Source organism: Lonchura striata, chromosome 8, assembly GCF_050655825.1.
Source record: "Lonchura striata isolate lonStrDom1 chromosome 8, ASM5065582v1, whole genome shotgun sequence".
In the NCBI taxonomy this organism is placed as follows: Eukaryota; Metazoa; Chordata; class Aves; order Passeriformes; family Estrildidae; genus Lonchura; species Lonchura striata.
Window position 1 is genome coordinate 544761 of NC_140710.1, and position 20440 is coordinate 565200.

A 20440-nucleotide genomic window follows, 5' to 3' on the forward strand; every position below is an offset into this window, starting at 1 on the left:
CACTCAGGGGTGGGAATATGCTCAGGTGCTAAATAGAGAACACACTCCATTATTTAGTTAACACGGCTGATTCCCTCCACTGTGCTTCCCATGTCTGGCCAATTTTCAATATCTTGGTGGGCCAGAGGTGGGAACATAGAGCCAGCCAGCCAGGGATTTAATGGTTTGGTAGCTTTCAAATAATCAGTCTAAGACATTTTCCAGCAAACTAGCATGATAAAACTGAAGTTGTAGCTGTTGTCTCTGGAAAGAGATGTTTAGGCCTGTAGCTTTTACACTAATATGACTGAAACATCTTTGATCAGCCTGATTTTAATTTAGCCATGAATTGTGAGGCTGTAACACATTCAGGAATGCAACCATAACTCCAATTCTCCTCAAACCCTTTGGGAGCTGGAATTCAAAATTTAGATTCATCTATGAGCTTTCAAGGTGGATCTTCAAAGTGAAAAAGCCTGTGTTGAGTGACGTGGATTCATCCCTGATGATGAACATAAAACTAGATGGGTTTTGACATATTTTCCAGGCTGCAGCAATGGCAGCCATGCTTTGTGATCCCTTGATAAGTAGAATTTTGTGTGTTGTACTAAGCAAACTCCACTCAAGTGTAAATGATGAGAGGGGTATAGAGACAGGCTTGATAGTTTGTCAGACAAGATATCTTTCCAGGAAAGAAAAAAGAAGCCTTAGAAAGCACTGAAAGCTGTCATAGGCATCACAAGTAGGAGGCTATGCTGGAGGGATGTGCAAGGATAGAAATACTTCAGAAACTAAGGAGGAAAAAAAAAAGATTTTTATCCTCAGGAGACAGATGGCAAGTGAAGGTGAAGCTTGCAACCCAGGGGATGTTCCCAAGCTGCAGAGAAAGCAGCTGAGTGGGCTGGTCTAAGGAAGCCAGCAGCATCCCAGTGGGGCTCACACCAGCACAGCCTGGAGAACAAGGGGAACTAATACTTCCCTTCTCCTTGTACAGCCAAATGTTGTTTCAAAACAATGCTTTAAACAACTTGCACTATAGTCTTTGCAATTTTTCTTAAAATTCTCTTACAAATGGTTTATTCAGAAGCTTTTTGAATGATCTTCACTTCAAAGACAATTAATTAAGCCACTCTGAAGGCTAGAAGGAGCCAACAAAAACCCCATGAGATAGACATAAAGATTTTGTCTTTTGGAAAAGGGCAAGGGATAAAAACTCATCCTTATAAGGTGACTTGAAAAAATTATTCCATGTTTCCATTAATATTAATGAAATTGTGGACAAAACAAGTTACTTTATCTGGAAGAGAAACTTCTAAGCTGACTGAAAATTTCACATCTAAGTAAAGAAAGAAAGCAGGAACTTGGACTACAGATCATTGGTTCCCAGAGCAGCAAATGAATCAAATGAGCTATAGAATCCCACTGCATTTATGGAGATGCTTCTGATACACAGCTGATCATTCCCAAGGAAGAAATAAGAAACTTTTCAATACTACTAACAGTTTATTTCTTATTGAGTTAATATTGTTGGGTTGTGAGCCCCCTAAACTTGCCCATAACCTCAGCAGGAGCTCAGGACATGGGAGCAACAGCAGGTCTCCCTTTGGCATTTACAGCAAAAGGCCCAGATGTTTTAGAAATTACTTGAAACCCCAGAGTGCTCAGAGAAGACTTTGTATTGTCCACAGAGGAGACATTAAATACCTATGAATGAAAGCATCCCAGAGTCAGGGCTCAGGTTAACAGCTCCACCATCATTCTGCACAGAACTATTAGAGTCAAATCATCAAGGTTGGAAAAGGCCTCCAAGACCTATCAAGTCCAACCTGTGTTCTTTTGTGCATGTTTATTCAGTGTAAAAATATATGCACAGATATGATTTTCCTAAAATGCAGAAAAAATTAAAGAAAATGCAGCTGTACTTAACCAGTTCTGCATTTTGTTTGGAAAGACAGCAGTTGAAGCCAGAATGACCTGCCCATAGAGCGCCCACCTGTGCAGCCCTGCACAGCTCAGAGGGCCGTACCTTGTGGTGGCCGGCGATGGTGGCGACGTGCAGGGCCGTCAGCGCCCCGTAGCCGACCTGCTGGATGTCAGCCCCGCCGTGCAGCAGCGCCGTCAGCAGCTCCGCGTCGTCCTGCAAGTGGGGATTGCACCCCCATCACTCCTGGGACAGCTGAGGGGCTGAGGGAGCAGCACCAGCCCCGGGCTCCCGGCCGGCCGTGGTGGAGAGGGACCAGCACGGCCCAGGGGCTAGGGAGCCTGCAGAGGCTCTGCCCCGGGCACCAGCCCTCTCTCTGTTGCTATTCTGAAGCCTGGGCGTTAAAAAAGTCTCTATCCTGATTTTATGGTGGCACTGGACAACTCCTCTGTCTTGAGTTGCAGTGGATGTCTCCATCAGGAATTCCAAAGCAATATCCTACCCCATGGATAACACTGCAAAAGTGCATGATGATTCCTGTGCATGGGCTCCTTATGGGGCACTTTCCTGTGCACCACAGATGTAAAACTTATATTTTCACCAGAAATAATGACTAGAGAGCTCATCTAGACAGTACAGACAAATCAGTTGCTCAGCTATGATTTCCTGCCATCAATTCTATTGAAAATAACTTACCTTATAAGCTGCCAAGTGCAGAGCTGTAAATCCATTTCTGGTTAGTCTGGATGGGCGCAGCCCTTTCAGCATGAGAGTTCTGATGTGGGATTTGTTGCCTTTAAAGAGAAAAGCAGTAAAAAAGACAGTTACAGGAAAGAACATGCAGATGAGGTAAGAAGCTCCTGCGTGAGTTTAAAAGCAGAGAAATAGATATCTCGACTGCTGACCTGAGGCAAGTAAAATAAAATGTACCTTTTGATACTTCAAAACAATGAGGTTGATGGAAATATCTCATTGGCTGGGACAGTTGTGGGTCTGGACACATACCAGCTCACTGTTTGTTCACTCTTTAATGAGGATTTGGTAAGGGTAACTGAGCTTCTGGAGAAGAAAACCCCTCCTTTAGCATCCAGAGCAGAGAGCTCCATGAACCAGAAGGTGCTTCTGGAGCCTCTGGTTCCTCAGCCACTGAGCTCCTTTGCCATCTCAGAACTGGAGCACTGCTCTCCCTACACAGGACATCCTTACAAAGACAGTAATTTTGGGGACTGCTAATGTGGGTCCATTAATGTGGTCCAGGCCAGTAGCTTTGCTCTGACCTTTTTTGATGCACAGTGAATAAATGCATAAATTAAATAAATTCATCTGCCTTCTGAGTACTTGTGACAGTAACCAAGGACAATGTCAGTCTAGCAGCTCTTTGTCCATCTCTGAGTGTTCAAAGAACTGATGATTAGTGTGTGTTTTCCTAAACTTCCTCTCAGCTACCCCAACTGCTCTGATGTTCCCATGTATTGATGCCATCTTTGGATAAGATCTTGCACTCAAAAAATGACAAGTGAAGATCCACTCATTTTTCAGTAGTGCAGGATCAGGTTGTTCCTCATGAAGAACATCTAACTAAGATTGATAAAATCATTTATGCATATCATTAGTCAGTATTTTGCAGAGCTGAAACCTCAGGGTAAAAGTCTCTGCCTCTCTCAGCCAATTTCTGCTGAAAATTGTATAACAAGAGCGAAACAAGTGCATGAACTAATGACTTTTTTGTGGATAACAGAGCAGCTGTGTGGATCAAAGTGGAAAATTCCACCATCAGGATGTTTGTATGAGCATCCCAGAACACATCTTGCCCTCTTCCCTTGTGTGTTCTGATGTGCTGTCTGGAAAAGCCCTATCAGCTGATGTTTGTCACTAGAGCATTATTCTTAGAGTTATTCTTATTTTAATCAACGGGCAATAAAATACAGGTATTTTCACAACGGTAGAAAAGTTGGTGGCGTAAGCATGGCAAAGTACTGCTACAACAAGGTCCCTGTCCTGGAGCCTGAGCCACGGACAGAATCCAGAAAGGTGGAGCGAGAAATGCTCTGTGGTGAGTTTGGATTAACAAACGCACGTAGAGGCAATTTAGGATGAGCTGAACACCTGCAGTAAATCGTGCTGCACCCCCAGCCAGGACCTTGGTCAACTGAAGAATCAGCTCCCCTGGGGCTCTCTGTAACCCCCTGAGGCTCTCTGTAACCCCTTGGGGCTCTGTGTAACCCCCCTGGGGCTCTCTATAACCCCCTGGGGCTCTCTATAACCACCTGGGGCTCTGTGTAACCCCCTGAGGCTCTCTATAACCCCCTGGGGCTCTCTGTAGCCCCCTGGGGCTCTTTGTAACCCCCCTGGGGCTCTGTGTAACCCCCTGGGGCTCTCTATAACCCCCTGGGGCTCTCTGTAACCCCCTGGGGCTCTCTGTAACCCCTTGGGGCTCTCTATAACCCCCTGAGGCTCTCTATAACCCCCTGGGGCTCTCTGTAACCCCTTGGGGCTCTCTGTAACCCCCCGGGGCTCTCTATAACCCCCTGAGGCTCTCTATAACCCCCTGGGGCTCTCTATAACCCCCTGGGGCTCTCTGTAACCCCCTGGGGCTCTCTGTAGCCCCCCGGGGCTCTCTGTAACCCCCCTGGGGCTCTCTATAACCCCCTGGGGCTCTCTATAACCCCCTGGGGCTCTCTATAACCCCATGGGGCTCTGTGTAACCCCCTGAGGCTCTCTATAACCCCCCCTGGGGCTCTCTGTAACCCCCCTGGGGCTCTCTATAACCCCCCTGGGGCTCTCTATAACCCCCTGGGGCTCTCTATAACCCCATGGGGCTCTCTGTAACCCCCTGGGGCTCTCTATAACCCCCCCTGGGGCTCTCTATAACCCCCTGGGGCTCTCTGTAACCCCCTGGGGCTCTCTGTAACCCCCTGGGGCTCTGTGTAACCCCCTGGGGCTCTCTATAACCCCCTGGGGCTCTCTGTAACCCCCTGGGGCTCTCTATAACCCCCTGATGCTCTCTGTAACCCCCTGGGGCTCTCTGTAGCCCCCTGAGGCTCTCTGTAGCCCCCTGGGGCTCTTTGTAACCCCCCCTGGGGCTCTCTGTAACCCCCCTGGGGCTCTCTATAACCCCCTGGGGCTCTCTATAACCCCCTGAGGCTCTCTATAACCCCCCTGGGGCTCTCTATAACCCCCTGGGGCTCTCTATAACCCCCTGGGGCTCTCTATAACCCCCCTGGGGCTCTCTATAACCCCCTGAGGCTCTCTATAACCCCCCTGGGGCTCTCTATAACCCCCCCTGGGGCTCTCTATAACCCCCCTGGGGCTCTCTATAACCCCCCCTGGGGCTCTCTATAACCCCCTGAGGCTCTCTATAACCCCCCTGGGGCTCTCTATAACCCCCTGGGGCTCTCTATAACCCCTTGGGGCTCTCTATAACCCCCTGAGGCTCTCTCTAACCCCCCTGGGGCTCTCTGTAACCCCCTGGGGCTCTCTGTAACCCCCTGGGGCTCTCTGTAGCCCCCTGAGGCTCTCTGTAGCCCCCTGGGGCTCTCTGTAACCCCCTGGGGCTCTCTGTAGCCCCCTGGGGCTCTTTGTAACCCCCCCTGGGGCTCTCTGTAACCCCCCTGGGGCTCTCTATAACCCCCTGGGGCTCTCTATAACCCCCTGAGGCTCTCTCTAACCCCCCTGGGGCTCTCTATAACCCCCTGGGGCTCTCTATAACCCCCCTGGGGCTCTCTGTAACCCCCTGGGGCTCTCTATAACCCCCCCTGGGGCTCTCTATAACCCCCTGAGGCTCTCTATAACCCCCCTGGGGCTCTCTATAACCCCCCCTGGGGCTCTCTATAACCCCCCTGGGGCTCTCTATAACCCCCCCTGGGGCTCTCTATAACCCCCTGGGGCTCTCTATAACCCCCCCTGGGGCTCTCTGTAACCCCCTGGGGCTCTCTATAACCCCCTGGGGCTCTCTGTAGCCCCCTGGGGCTCTCTGTAACCCCCTGAGGCTCTCTGTAACCCCCTGGGGCTCTCTATAACCCCCTGGGGCTCTGTGTAACCCCCTGGGGCTCTCTATAACCCCCTGGGGCTCTCTGTAACCCCCTGAGGCTCTCTGTAACCCCCTGGGGCTCTCTATAACCCCCTGGGGCTCTCTATAACCCCCTGGGGCTCTCTATAACCCCCTGGGGCTCTCTGTAACCCCCTGAGGCTCTCTGTAACCCCCTGGGGCTCTCTATAACCCCCTGGGGCTCTCTATAACCCCCCCTGGGGCTCTCTATAACCCCGTGGGGCTCTCTGTAACCCCCCTGGGGCTCTCTATAACCCCCCCTGGGGCTCTCTGTAACCCCCCTGGGGCTCTCTATAACCCCCCCTGGGGCTCTCTGTAACCCCCTGGGGCTCTCTCTAACCCCCCTGGGGCTCTCTGTAACCCCGTGGGGCTCTCTGTAACCCCCCCTGGGGCTCTCTCTAACCCCCCTGGGGCTCTCTCTAACCCCCCTGGGGCTCTCTATAACCCCCTGGGGCTCTCTCTAACCCCCCTGGGGCTCTCTATAACCCCCCTGGGGCTCTCTGTAACCCCCCTGGGGCTCTGTGTAACCCCAATGGGGCTCTCTATAACCCCCCCTGGGGCTCTCTGTAACCCCCTGGGGCTCTCTGTAACCCCCTGGGGCTCTCTATAACCCCCTGGGGCTCTCTGTAACCCCCTGGGGCTCTCTATAACCCCCTGGGGCTCTCTGTAACCCCTTGGGGCTCTCTGTAACCCCCTGGGGCTCTCTCTAACCCCCCTGGGGCTCTGTGGGCGGCTCCCAGCGATGCTGAGCTGCTCCCACAGCTGAGGACATCCCTGAGAGCTCAGCCCTGCGGCCGCGTGGACCGAGCCCCGTGCGGACCTACCCCCGCACACGCAGCACAGGTGCAGCAGCGAGAGCCCGTTCTCCGTGCGGTAATTCAGGTTGACTTTGCAGAAGGCTTCATCAGAGCTGAAAAAGGGATTTTACAGATGATTACCTCTTCCGTCTTTCAGCACAGCTTCTTGCATGCGGGAAACATTTAAAAGAGAAATCACAATGTAATTTTTTTTGAGACACAAGGCTGAATTTATAGCCAGCTTACAGTCTGTAAATCTAGAAATACTTTACTACTATCAAGTTGAGTGGTCCGGATTTATTGTTTTCTGAGAAATCTGGCTATGCGATCACAAAAATACATTGTAAATTTATCTAAATTAGGCAAAATAAAAGGAAAGACTTTAAAAATAGAAACAATCCATATAAACTCAGCGTCTGCATTAATACAATAATAACTAAGATGTATTTTTAAAATATGTGTATTGATTTTTAAATAGTGAGTAGGACATGCATAGGGCAGGGGCCATCTTGCTAAATGAAAAGAATAATCAGAAAAAGCCTATTACAAAGTGAGTTTGTACCCCCCAGATGAAATCACAGGGACAGTGATCACTGTGGTTGTTTACAGGTTGTTAATGAGACAGTACTTGGACATTTTAGCTTTTGTCATCGAGCCTTGTGGGTTTCCTTCAGCACAGACTGATTTGTTAGTGATCCATCAAACACTGTAAATAATTACATTTGTTAAAAACTAAATACACCTACAGTTCATATTGCTTTCGAGAATCTCAATTTCAGCCTGCCCATAGAAGTTTCCATTCAGTATCAGCCCATCCATGACCCTGAGTGTGCAGAACACTTGGATTTGTGTAACTATAAACCCACCCTGAGGGAGGAGCAACCATTACACATATTTAACAAGGTTACTATAAAAAAAAAAAAAAAGTTTCAATATTTTTCTCAACTCATTTCCAGTCTGTGAGCCGGGAGTTTTCTGCACTGGAGCTTTGCAGGTAATGAACACGTCTGCATTACTCAGCTGGGCGAGCCTGTGCATGAGCATGTGCTATCCTGAGAAAACCAATTCCTAAATTTGAATCCATTACTTTTGTGTTTGTTTACAGTGGTACACTTCAGCAATATTCGTGGCTACAGAAACACATCAGCAAAGCTGAAAAGTGTACAGAAAAATCAGACATTGTACTAGAGCTAATTATTTTACAGAAGTATAGAGGTGTTTGTTGTAAAATACTGGCATTAATAATCAGCAGCCACTAATTTTGGTATTCTGCCGTGGGGCTCTGCCCAGCACTGTGATGACATATTCCCAAAAATAGACGTAAAGAACATGCATTCCACACAGAAGAAACTCTGTCCATATAAAGCACCTGGAACTGAAAATACTGTTTGATAACAGATAGTCATTTGAAAGAAATCAAATTCACAGAACATTTTACCTGAAAACATGCTTTAACTCTGCCAGCTCTTTTTCCTTGATTTGCAGGTCGTCCTCCAACCGCTCCGTGACAGTGGCATAGGATTCACTGACTTTCTTCTTCCATTCATCTACAACAAAAACTCCAAGTTGATAAAACTCTTCAAAGCACAAAAACAATGTCCCAGTATCCAGAACACTTGATTTTTAAACATCCAATTGTACAATTTCATATATATTTCTATTAAAGTATAAAATATTATAGCTATTAAACTGTTCCTGATGCAGCCAATACAGAAACATATACAAGGATTTCAGAGACAGAGTGCACATGTATGAATCCTTACCTAGAAATATTTTAGTATTAAATAATATTCAAGAGAAAACTGAAACGTTCAGGTTACATTTGTTAGCTTTTTTTTTCCTCAACAGACACACAGCAGAAACAGGTTAGAGATTTAAAGGTTTTTCTCATGAAATATGAGTTAAATCAACATAGTATACAAGTTATTATGATTTTATATAATTGCCCAAATAAATGTTGGCTTTTTTGTCTTTCACAGCCTGTATCTGGGTTAAGTCAAGAACAATACCTGAGCCTTGAACTCAAGAGTAAACCAGGAATGAGTTATCTCCTGAAATACCATTTGCTCCTTGCTGATGGATGGATGGCACATTGCCTGTAAAAAAGTGACATTAGTTACCCGTGCAAGTCTGGGTTGGTCTAGATTTATAATTTCCCATTTGTCCAATTTATCTTCTTTGTTTCAGCAAAGTTCTTGCAGTAATATGATTCCCTGTTCAGGAGCAGTGACAGTCCTGCTGAAAAATACTTGTGATAGTCTCTGGCTAAAAATAAACATTGTGCCAAGAGGAATGTCATGCAACAATAGCATGGAGCGAAACAGCCTGTGCTGTCCACTGGGCTAAAGTCATGGAAACACCCACTCAGCTTGCTTAAAAATCTCCAGTTCTTCCCACAAAATACTTGCCTTCATTGTTGAACACCTACAGCTAGTGGGAAGTGGCAATTTGGCAGCTTGCTAATGATTTTGTAGAGAAAAGGGAATTTAAGAACCTGAATCCCAGGTGTTCTGTGAGGATCCCCAGGGAGTGCAGGGGGTCCCCAGCTCAGAGAGGCCAGGGATGATTGTAACTCACAACGCCCTGGCACAGGGGTGGCACTGGGAGCATTTGGGTATGACACTTAGGAAGGGCAAAATATAATTCATAGTGAAATGCAAATATACACACATAAATATTTATGCTTATGTATTTATATATTTATGTCTTTAAAGTGTGGTGATTGACCTTGGCAGCTGTTCTGTGAGTTCTCATCTCACTGAAGGATTTCAGGCAAGCAGACATGTTAGAGAACACACATCTCCAAAACCTCCCACACGCTGCAGCCCACTGTAACAACCTTGCTGCCTTGACAGCTCCTGGCACTACCAGCCTGCCCCTTTACTTGCACAAACTTGTATATGAATCACAGGATCTATTTCAGAAGAGTTTGACCTGCTGTCTCAATGTATCCTGTGATATTTGACCAGTGATTTGCAGAAAGGCACCAGCCTGGCAGCTGATTCCCAAATCCAGTTGCCAAACAACTGGGAGAGCTGGGGTTTTAAATGTTCTTCACAGGGAGGGTTTACAGCAGTAAGTCTTTTGAAATTATCTTTATTTCAAATTAATCAGAACATATCCACAATTAACATATGTCCACATCTATAATTTACTTGAAGAAGCTCTAAGTTGCTCCCATAAACTTCATTGCCATTCTGGTGACATTCAGATATGTCCCAGGAAATTAAAAGGGTGGTGAAAGAAAATGCGTGTTGTCAAAAAGAAAGTAGAGGAACTCTGGCCCTTGTAAGGGAGAAGGTGTTTGCAGTGGCTCCCCCATGTCAGCAGATGAACAGAACACAGCAGCACTGTGCTGTTATTTTTGCTCTCACAACATTAGAGAGGCCTTTCCATGGGGCTCAAGTGCAAAGGACAAAAAACAAAGCTCTTACATCAGAGGTTTGGGAATGAGAAAAGGCTGGAACTTCTGAGCTAGAGCAAAAACACCCTGACAAGGCACAAACATTGCTTTACAGATCCAACTGATCCTTGGAGCTTACTTCCTCTCATCAGCTCCCCAAATCCACCTGGCACAGATTCCTCTCAGCTGCTCATTTTTATTTCAGCTGCCTTCCCTTGTGCTCTTTGTTAAGTGCCCAGTTTCTCAGATTTCAGTTTCCTGCACCAAAGGTCACTGAAAACACAGACAGCAGCGCTGAACTCTGCTGATCACGGCGCATGCTCAAGGCATTCAGGGAAATCATTGCAATCATGTTCATTATGAGCCCTATTATTGCACTACACAGCAAAACTAATTCAATAAAGAAAGCTGACATCAAAAAAATCATTAAAAGCTCATCTTGAGTTTGTTTGAGATTGTACCAGCCCGAATTGCATTTCAGGATAGATGGAGCCAGGCAATGATCCAGAGGATATATGAACATTGTACCCATCTGGAAAATGCTGTGAGGATCAGCCAAAATCAAACTCTAGGTTTCAGCAGTGACTCCCATCCACGGAGTCCTGCGTGCCTGGCACTCTCATGACTGCATCCTTCATCACACATACTGCAGGAAAATCATGGACCAGGATGCTGTGATGGTCTTGTTTGAAGAGCCTGGTACTGGAAACCAGAAACCCCATTACTTTCCTTGCTGTGAAGTTTTACTAAGTGGCCTTGCATAAGTTTCTCAGTTTCCTTGGGACACACTTATCCCAGCTGGCTGCATGAGAAAATTGTTGTCATCTACGTTAACAGCAGACTGTGGAATACAAAGATTACCTGGAGCTATAAATGCAATACAGACAAAATACATACACAGATTGAATACCTCACCTTGCATTATTGTTGTGAGGAAGGGTCCGGTCTGCAGGCTTTTTGATTTTACTAAGATGTACTCACACTGTAGCATGACCCTTGCTGTAAGGACTGCAATTTGTTATCGCTAAAAATGTACACACTTCATAAATAGCTGCAATACAGAGAATTGTAGGCTCAAAGAAGCATTTGGAATGAAAAAGTCCAAAGCCCTCCCAGACCATCAAGTCCAACCATTCCTCTGGCACTGCCAAGGCCACCACTAACCTGTCTCCAACTGTCACATCCACGTGGCTTTTAAATACGTCCATATTGGAAAATAATTAATATAACTCTCTATAAATAAAAAATATATTGCAATGTTCTTCATAACATTTTACATTAAACGTGATTGCAGTGTAAAAATGAAGAATGCTACACCACCAGATATTCCCATACTTGTAGAGTAAATCCATTAAACCTGCTGGTGTTATCCAGGGCTAATACTGACTGAAATCTGCCTTCTCAATTTGAAACAAAAATGCTCACAGTAAGAGGAAAGCGGTGTGTGACACATAGAATTAAAGCAGTACAATGTTTCTTACCTGGTAAATCCATGCTTATTCCATTACAACCGATTTTTTTTATTCATTAAAACCTTTGCCTCAAGATCCCACCTGCTACCACCAGGATGACACTCCCTTTTTTTTTTGTCTTGGAATTCACACTGCTCCCTAAAACACAGGAGCTGCTGTTGGCCCGACCTACCCCAATTTTTTCCAATTTGTTCCCTCACCGTTTTTCCTCACTCTCCCAATACTTATGTGCCAGAAACAAATCCACTTCCTATTTTTATCCAGTTTACTTTCAGTAATGAAATCAATACCTGGTACTCAGGGAATTCAGAACAAATACAATTGTAACAGTTAAAGTGGATAACCATGTTAAAAGGATGCATTTCACTGTTACCAAACACTTGGAGAACTCACCTGGCAGTGTGGCAACCCTCAGGGAAATCTGTACCAAACAAAGTTTGGCCTCCAGTTCAAGAGGCAAGGTCTGTGTCAAACGTTTCTTCTAAAATCTTTTGTGTAACAACAGGTGAATAAATCATGTAAATAGGATGATATACAAATGACAACTCTGTGCTCTATGACTACTTTCACTTTGTGACTTAAAGCGTTTACCTTGGACTTGAGTGTTCCCAAACCTACTGCTTCCATTGTTTAACTAATATTTCATACTAATTTATAGACCCTCTATTTGCTCAGAAATTCTTATTCCTTTGAAGTCAACTCCAGCAATTCCCACCCTCCACATTTTAACTTATTTGTATTTATTCTTGGAAGGTTTATTAATGAAGAAGAAACCTAGTGCAGGTTAAAGAAGGGTGGTAATGCTCAGGGGATGCTACTCTGCTGCCTCGTAGGTGGCATAAGAAAGGTGCCATTTGGGATTTCAGTCAGCAGGGAGATAAACACTGTCATCATGAGATATTAAATAAAACATGAAAACCCACAGAGACATTCAAGAGAAAAAGATGCATCACATTTACAGCCAAATCACACTGATACACTGCACAGCATACTCCTAAAAATAGCAGATTTATCTGTTTGGAGCTGGATCTTGGGCATTTAAACTCGAAACAGGAGGACTTTGATGTTAACGTTATTTGCAGAAGTGGGAGGAGGGGAAGAGAGTTTCTCTGAAGATATGCACTGTGTTGCCACTCACAACAAACCTCCCTGGCTTTTGCTCCACTGCACCATGGATGGCAAAGACTGCAACAGTTCAGTTCGGAGAAATACAAGGTGCTGCTTTTTGCATGGCACACATCAGTCAATCCCTGGGTAACACGAGCTGGCAGCTTCTCCATCACACTGCCAGCTTCCAGCAACTACTGGTAAAAAAAGTAAGTCATTATGTCCTGATTAACTGGTGTTGACCTCAGTACTACGAGTCACAAGGGGAAGAATAATCACTCATGCCAATGGTTTTTCTTCTGACAAAAAACAGGAAAGGATAAAAAGTTACAAAACAAAAGAGAAAAATTTATTAATGCCCAAGATAAGATGTCTTGAATTAAAAGCACTTTTAATCATTCTACCTCTACCTAACTACTGTTTGAAACTGTATTGCAAAATAGCAGCATAAAAAGAGAGAAACATAAGTTGTTATATTATTCTACATTGATGGAGCTAATATTCTACCCTTTAAAAGCTGTTAAAGCCATTTCAGCCAAATAGACAATTTTTTCTGTGTCATATTCTGAAAACTACAAGACGTAACGTGCAACCCACAAAAAATTACCAAATAGTGTTTTTAGATCTGAAATATTTCCCTACTTTAATCAAAGGACAACTTTATCTGCATTTGCTGCTTTATTAACGTTATTCAATTTCTTAATTTCTACTTCAATGAGATCAGAGAAGAGATCTGTGTATTTTCCCCTTAGGATTCTTACGAGCTGGGAAGTAATTAATTGTCCACAAATGAAAACAGGTTTATTCAAGTACTGCTCATTCTATAATCAGGCTTCTCTTTTTGTCTTTGTAGGCAGATTTCGTCATAAATTTGCTTCCTAAACTTCAGCATGTCTTCCACATCTTTGTAGGTGAGCATTTCTTCAACAGACAAGAGCTGAAAGCCACTCAGTTTGAAAGCTGACTTGTGCTGCACAGAATTCAGCATGTTCAGTGACATCCTAACTGATTCACTCAGAGTAGAACAAACAGGGAAAATCCTTGCAGTCCACAGCCCCAGACGTGTGTCCTCACTGGAGAAGAGCTGGTCCGAAGCCTCTAAGCTCCAGAGGTCAAGGCATTCTGGTAAGCTGGCTCCAAAAAACTGGAGGGAGTGTATATCTGACAGCAGTTTCACGCTCTTTTTCAAGTCGTCGCCTACCCCGAACACCATGGTGACGTACTCCACTCGATCAGTAATTTTCACACTTACTGAACTCAGCAAGCAGTCCGAGGGTATCTCTACACTGAAATTTATGTAGGACCCACTGACAATGCTGCCTTTCCCTACCGAGACCTCAGGCCCAATTCTGGAGTACTCAATGACAGAGCCAGGCCCTATCACACACCCGGGCTCAAGGATGCTCTGGATGACACTCAAGTGATCCAAGGCCTTGGCTGTGTCAGGAAAGATGCTAAAAGCTACAGGCTGCAAGTCCAGCTCAAATCTCAGTTTGCTCTCAGCAGTAAAATGAAACAAATACTCCTGAGTAGTCCCGATGTGGTAGAACTGGGAGTTGTTGAGGACTATGACATTTAGGGCGGTGCCTTGCAGGAGGGAGTACAGCTGCTGCCGCACTGCCACCAACCCCGAGTCCTCCTTGGAGACATTGCTCGTGTTTTTGGTGTACTCTGGAGTAGCTCCAGGCCCCAGGGCCTGGAGAAAGTCACCGTATGCATCTATTTCACAGCAAAGAGTGCCCATCTGCTTGTAGAACTGCAGCAGCTGCTGGGCAGTGCTGTGGTCGATGTAGAATACGCTGTCCGTATACACACACTCCGAGGCCACGGCCGAGTCCCTGCGGCTCCCAGGGGAGCTGAGCTGAGGGCGATCCCCTCTCACACACACTGCACCACTCTGCTGCATGGTCTCCAGGTCAGGCTTGTGCAGGAAACGATAGCATGATCCATATTCCAGTGCTCCCTTTCCCGAAAAACTGGACGGATCTAGCACAAACACGCCATGCGTGGTCCCGACTGCCAAATCGGAGGGGTGAGCCAAGGCAGTAAAGCCAGGTTTATCAAAGGTGATGGTTTCTGTGACCCCCGTGCTGTACAGCTCTATGTCATCCGAACACGTGATGAGGACTCCTGGCTTCATGTGACGGGGGAAGTCAATGTACATGGCCAGTTTCAGCTCCAGCATCTGGTACACAGGATCACCCAACGGCAGGGCTGTGAAGATCTTACCCAGGGCACTTGCATTTGGCAAACGCTGGCTGTAACCACCTGGAAAAAGACTCATAGTTACACAGAGACACTGTACACAAGTGAGCAAAAAACTAAACCTAGGCATCTATTTCACAGGTACACAAAAGCATTCAAAACCTCTCAGCTTGGTTGTACATCAAGTCTCAAAGCAGATCTGACCTTATATAAAACCCAGCCTGGCTTATATAGCTCATATTAAAACTGTGGTTGATTTTGTAACCTTTTTGTATCACAGCTATCTGTCGCTGGAGTGACAAAAGCAAATGTTACCTGCTTTTTGCTTGGAGGAGAACTACCATATTCCTCAAGGGAATTTTAAGCCAGTAGTGAGCCAAAAAGGCAGAGGTTTGGTCACACTTGGTTTCTTTCACCTCTGCAGAACTATGTTCTTCAACATCTGGAAGTGGCCTGACTCAAGTGGACAAGAAGGCAAGTATTCATCCTGCCCAGAGGCATGAGGAGCCCAAGGTCCTCCGAGAGAGGGGACTGTGTTCCTTAAATGGATGTTTCAAGGCAGAAACTTAAATCACACCTGTGAATCACATCTTTCTCACTGACTGAGCAACGTTAGCGCTGAGAAGAAATGCTGAAGTGACAGTAACATCTTGCAAGCACCAACCTCATTTCAAATGATCAGACACATGGGTAGCTTTTCTCAGGGAACTGTATTTTGGAACTCCAGCTCCTCTGCCATTTTATTATTTTAAGGAAGAAAAAATAAAAGGTATAGTTTTAGAGAAAAATATATAAAACTGAATTTACCAGAATGGATTAGCAGCACAGTGAAGGAAGTCCACTGATCACCATACTGCTCTTCCAAGCACCGAAGAGCATGAAGAGTTGATCCACCATTTCCTAAAGAAAAAGCATTTTAGTATCTGTGAGAAGAGCTACAGTAGTTCCTGTTCTGACAGGTGAGGTGTGCTGGTGCCCAGCCAGAGATGGGATAGTCTGTCTATGTGTCATGGCATCCTGAGCAGCCAGCTCCAGGGAAACCTCTGTGATTTCCCCTCCCAGTCACCTCCGCACAGCCCCACCATTTGAAGCATTTAATCAACTAAATAGGCCATAACTCAGCTACAAACACCAGCTCCTGTAAGAAACAAGTCACATAATAGCCTATTAATGGATTCAAGCCAGTGTTCAGAAGTACTTCTGACATTTACAGTATGGAAATAAGGAAGATATGGGATCTGAGGAAATGGTTTGGGATATTTTATGTGCTCCTACAACTTAAAACTGCCAAATTCCTGAGAATTACCCTCTGCATATTACTCTACACTGCAGATAATACTGAGATTACTTAATTTGTACATCAAAGCGAATAGGAATTAAGAATTACAGGATGGTATTATGAGCAGTGAGACCAGTTTTACATCACCCCCGGGCAGTGCACTAAAACATACCAGACTGTTTAAATAACCAGGTAAGTATGAATGTGTGAGACAGGAGTTTGTGCTATCCCAGAGCCACAGCACGGTCTGAGGAGTGGCACAGCTCGCTCACCAGCACCACCGCAGCCTCACATAGGCTCCTGCCGCCCTGATGCCCGCTGTGAAAAATGCAGATTTTATGGTTGACTTTTTCGCAAATGTTACAATGACTATTATATGTGTAATGTTAGAAAGTTATACCGTATTAATTCTCTTAAGTAGTGTGTTAAATACAGTTTTAGGTTACAACATAATGTTAAAATAGAAACTGTGATATAGAATTTGTAACAAGCTCAAGCAGGAAGATGAGATAATCAAGAAACTCTTCACACAGAGATGTCAGCGAAGGGGCCCCATAAGAAGTTACTGACTCCTTATCAGAAAAGACAAACATTTTTCCACTTCTCTCTGTCTTTTTGGAACCACCAATATTGAAAAGTTGACAAAAACCAGAAAAGTTCTTAATTTGCAAGGAATTTATGCATCATGTATGAGATATATGAATATGCAACAGGTTATTGCTTGTAAGGTTATTCCTTTGTTCACAAGGCATGCTTTTCATGACTTAGTGTCCGAGAGCATCCGGACGTCCATAATTCTTTGCTTTTTATTGTCTTGTAATTGTCCTAACTCTAATTTTTATTATTCTAATTGTATTTCTATAATCATTTTATTATTGTTAAACTTTTAAAAAATTTAAAACCCAAGTGATTGGCGTTTTTCACACCGCTGTCCCCGCACCGAGCCCCCGCATCCCCACGCACCGATCCTGGGTCCCGGCGGGTCGGCGCACACCAGGTACCGGACGGCCCTGGGCAGCTGCTCCCGCCGCAGCTTCTCCGCCAGCTGCTCCCGGAACGCGCCCGCCTGCGCCGCGTCCGCCGCCGTCAGCACCACCGCGTCCCACAGCTCGCCGGGCCGGGCGGCCGCGCCTGCGGGAGCGGCCCGGCTCAGCCCCGGGGACACGGCCCGGCCCGGCCCGGCTCAGCCCCGGGGACACGGCCCGGCCCGGCCCGGCCCGGCTCAGCCCCGGGGACACGGCCCGGCCCGGCCCGGCTCAGCCCCGGGGACACGGCCCGGCCCGGCCCGGCTCAGCCCCGGGGACACGGCCCGGCCCCGCTCAGCCCCGGGGACACGGCCCGGCCCGGCTCAGCCCCGGGGACACGGCCCGGCCCGGCCCGGCTCAGCCCCGGGGACACGGCCCGGCCCGGCTCAGCCCCGGGGACACGGCCCGGCCCGGCCCGGCTCAGCCCCGGGGACACGGCCCGGCCCGGCCCGGCTCAGCCCCGGGGACACGGCCCGGCCCGGCCCGGCTCAGCCCCGGGGACACGGCCCGGCCCCGCTCAGCCCCGGGGACACGGCCCGGCCCGGCCCGGCTCAGCCCCGGGGACACGGCCCGGCCCGGCTCAGCCCCGGGGACACGGCCCGGCCCGGCCCGGCTCAGCCCCGGGGACACGGCCCGGCCCGGCCCGGCCCGGCTCAGCTCCGGGGACACGGCCCGGCCCGGCCCGGCTCAGCTCCGGGGACACGGCCCGGCCCGGCCCGGCCCCGCGGGCCGCCCCAGCCCCGCCGCCCCGCCGCACCTCGCAGCGCCTCGAAGCGCTCCAGCCGCCGGGCCGTGTCCTCCCGCCGGGCCGGGTCCCCGCTCCGGGCCGTGTCCTCCCGCCGGGCCGGGTCCCCCCGCCGGGCCGGGTCCTCCCGCCGGGCCGCCCCGCGCTCCCCCATGCCCGCCGAGCGCCGGGCCCGGAAGCGGCCGCGGGGCGGGCGGAGCCCTCGGCAGCGCCCGGGCGGGCTCCGGGAGGTTCCGGGGCGGCTCCGCGCTCCCCGCCGGGCTGCGGGCGGGTGCCCGGTTGGTAAATCCGGTGAGGGGCAGAGTCCGAGTGGCGCCTGAGCTCATCCGTTCTCGTCTGCCCGCCCTCGCCGCCTTGCTGCCGCTCTCCGGGCGGCGGAGCGGCGCTGGGAGCGGGGAGCGGCGCCCAGCAGCTGCTAGCGCCTGTTTCTTCTGATAGCGACTGGCAGGAGTCACACCGCTGAGCGCTTTTCCAGCTGAAGGCTTTTCGCTCTGCAGTTCCTTGCCTCGGATATTGTGGGTTTTGATCTGCGGGTTCTGTTTGTATTCAGAGTCTGTTGAGATTACCGATACCAAATGCAGTCAGAAGGGAATGAAAGAAGGCTTTGCTGTGATAAGATCTCATTATGCACAAATCTTACAATAAAAAGTAGCTGTAAAAGCACAATAAGGAGGTACTGAGGGGAAAAAAAAAAAGTATTTATGAAGTGAAAAAAAAAAAGTATAATAAATCCATAGTTTTTTGTGATTGTAAACTGCTGACAGAAGGTTAAAGAAAAAAGATAAATGGTTCACTGTGCTTCCTCAGTGTGAGGCTGTGATGCAGGTGATAACAGTCTAATCAGAGCAATGCACACCACAAATAGCCGTTTGATCCTTCCTTGTGCTCTCGACTCACACCGGTAAGGACCATGGTCTCTTCTGTTGGAACTACACCTCTGCTCTTTGGTACTGGGTTCTCACTGCTGACAGCGGTGCTGCCCAGCAGTCCTGGGGCCCCAGGAGTCCTTTTTCTGCTCAGAGCCCAGGTTCTCCAGGCCCCGCATACCTGTGGCCCTGTACCGGGCTCTGCAGTGTCTGTTCTCTGTAGTAGGGACCAGCCCAGCATCCCCAGCACATGGCCTGCTCCACGGGCTGCCAGTGCGTCTCCCAGTGCAGCCCCACAGCGCTGGCACCTTGCTTGTGCTGTGATTACAGGGCACAACCCAAGCTAAATTCATCACTGAGCAGGTATCCCTTCACTCGCTGCTGTACTGGAGTAATGCGGTAACAAAACGAGCACAGGTATTTGTTTCTGAGTACACTTACTACACCAAATTCCATCAAACTGTGTGAGGAAGAGGTTTCCCACACCTGTGGTGTGAGCGATGCTGCCAGTGAAAGAGCCTCCAGTGGAAGAGTCCCTCCAACACCTCAGATGGAAAATGCACAAGCCCTGAATAACTATGGTAGTGCTGAGATTTCATATAATTTTTGTAATCTAAACTCTTGCGGAGGCACAGGAAGAAATTACTTGTTCTCAGCAGCGATGGACCTGTAACACCAGACCCTGCTCAACTTTGCCTGGTTCCAATAGCAACAAAAAATAACTACTAAAATAAAGTCTCTGATTTAGCTCATATTTCCTATAATCCCACCCAGAACAGTGAATATCAAGTTGAATTAAATGTTGATAAGTGAATCTGTGCTCTTACTGGTCATTTTTCTTAGAATTAGAATTCAAATGCTGCATAAAAATGGGAGGAAATGCCTACATGGTTCAGGTGGCAAAAACAAACAGGTGTGGTGCTGGGTTGTGCTGTGCAGGAAGAATTTCTTCACTGAAAGGGGGGTCAGGCCTTGGAACTGCCCGGGAGGGTTTGGAGTGCTCATCCCCGGAGGTGGCACTCGGGCTCTGGGCTGGGGACAGGGTGGGCACAGCTGGCACTCGGTGATCCCGGAGGTGTTTTCCAGCCCCACAGATGCTGTGACTCCGTGCCCAGGCTCTGCAGAGCGTGGCCCTGCTCTGTTCCCACGGATGAGTTCTCCCCTCTACCCCCATGCCCGGCACAGTTGTTGTTCCTGGCTGCCAACACTCATTAGTGCCATCTCTACTTGATTAGTTTCCCAGTTCTCACATATGCAGTTACTTAGGTTTGGGTTTACTTTGCATAAATTATCTGTGTATCTGTGTCACAGTGGAAATGTCCCCACTGCATGCTGGTGGCCAGGTCAGCTCTTGGAAAAATAAATTACATGTGTTGTTATTTGTATACTACTGTATATTAGTATAAATATTGTTACACTGGTGGTATTTTAACAAAAGGGAATACAATTCACTAAATAACTTTTCCCTCCCTCAATTAGTCTTTCTGGATATAAGAAAGTATTTTTTGAGCAACACATAATTTCATAAAAAAGCTTCCATAAAAGTAGAAGTGAAACATTTTATAAACATTTTATGAAAGTCATATGTAAGAA

The 20440-nt window shown here is 47.6% G+C and overlaps 2 protein-coding genes across 6 annotated transcripts in view; both read right to left on the minus strand.

Annotated features, from left to right (window-relative positions):
* Positions 1 to 9077, minus strand: part of TNNI3K (TNNI3 interacting kinase) — a 28004-nt gene extending 18927 nt beyond the window's left edge. Inside the window, exons 1-5 of one of the 5 annotated variants that reach the window (XM_021542594.4) lie at positions 8866 to 9077; positions 8184 to 8292; positions 6773 to 6858; positions 2597 to 2694; positions 2006 to 2116 (exon numbers count right to left, since the gene is read on the minus strand). In XM_021542594.4, the coding sequence (XP_021398269.1) occupies positions 2006 to 2116; positions 2597 to 2694; positions 6773 to 6858; positions 8184 to 8292; positions 8866 to 8905 (444 nt within the window). In that variant the 5' untranslated portion in view covers positions 8906 to 9077. Of the gene's footprint in view, positions 1 to 2005; positions 2117 to 2596; positions 2695 to 6772; positions 6859 to 8183; positions 8293 to 8754 lie in introns of all 5 variants that reach the window. The other 4 variants (XM_085586055.1, XM_085586052.1, XM_085586054.1 and 1 more) reach the window with 4 other exon arrangements.
* A 3977-nt stretch (positions 9078 to 13054) lies between these two features.
* Positions 13055 to 18150, minus strand: FPGT (fucose-1-phosphate guanylyltransferase). Its single transcript, XM_077785530.2, has 4 exons — positions 17994 to 18150; positions 17175 to 17342; positions 15740 to 15832; positions 13055 to 14995 (listed from the first exon to the last, which is right to left on the minus strand). The coding sequence occupies exons 1-4, from the start codon at positions 18133 to 18135 to the stop codon at positions 13533 to 13535; spliced, it is 1866 nt and encodes a 621-aa protein (XP_077641656.2). The 5' UTR covers positions 18136 to 18150; the 3' UTR covers positions 13055 to 13532.
* Between the last annotated feature and the right edge of the window lie 2290 nt (positions 18151 to 20440).

What these genes read in the sequence shown, in the direction of transcription:
- FPGT (XM_077785530.2), bottom strand. Translation starts at nt 18,135, where the DNA reads ATGGGGGAGCGCGGGGCGGCCCGGCGGGAGGACCCGGCCCGGCGGGGG. An exon ending in GCGCTTCGAGGCGCTGCGAG is followed by an intron (nt 17,343 to 17,993) that starts GTGCGGCGGGGC and finishes CCGCTCCCGCAG; the next exon opens with GCGCGGCCGCCCGGCCCGGC. An exon ending in TGTGCTGCTAATCCATTCTG is followed by an intron (nt 14,996 to 15,739) that starts GTAAATTCAGTT and finishes GTCTTTTTCCAG; the next exon opens with GTGGTTACAGCCAGCGTTTG.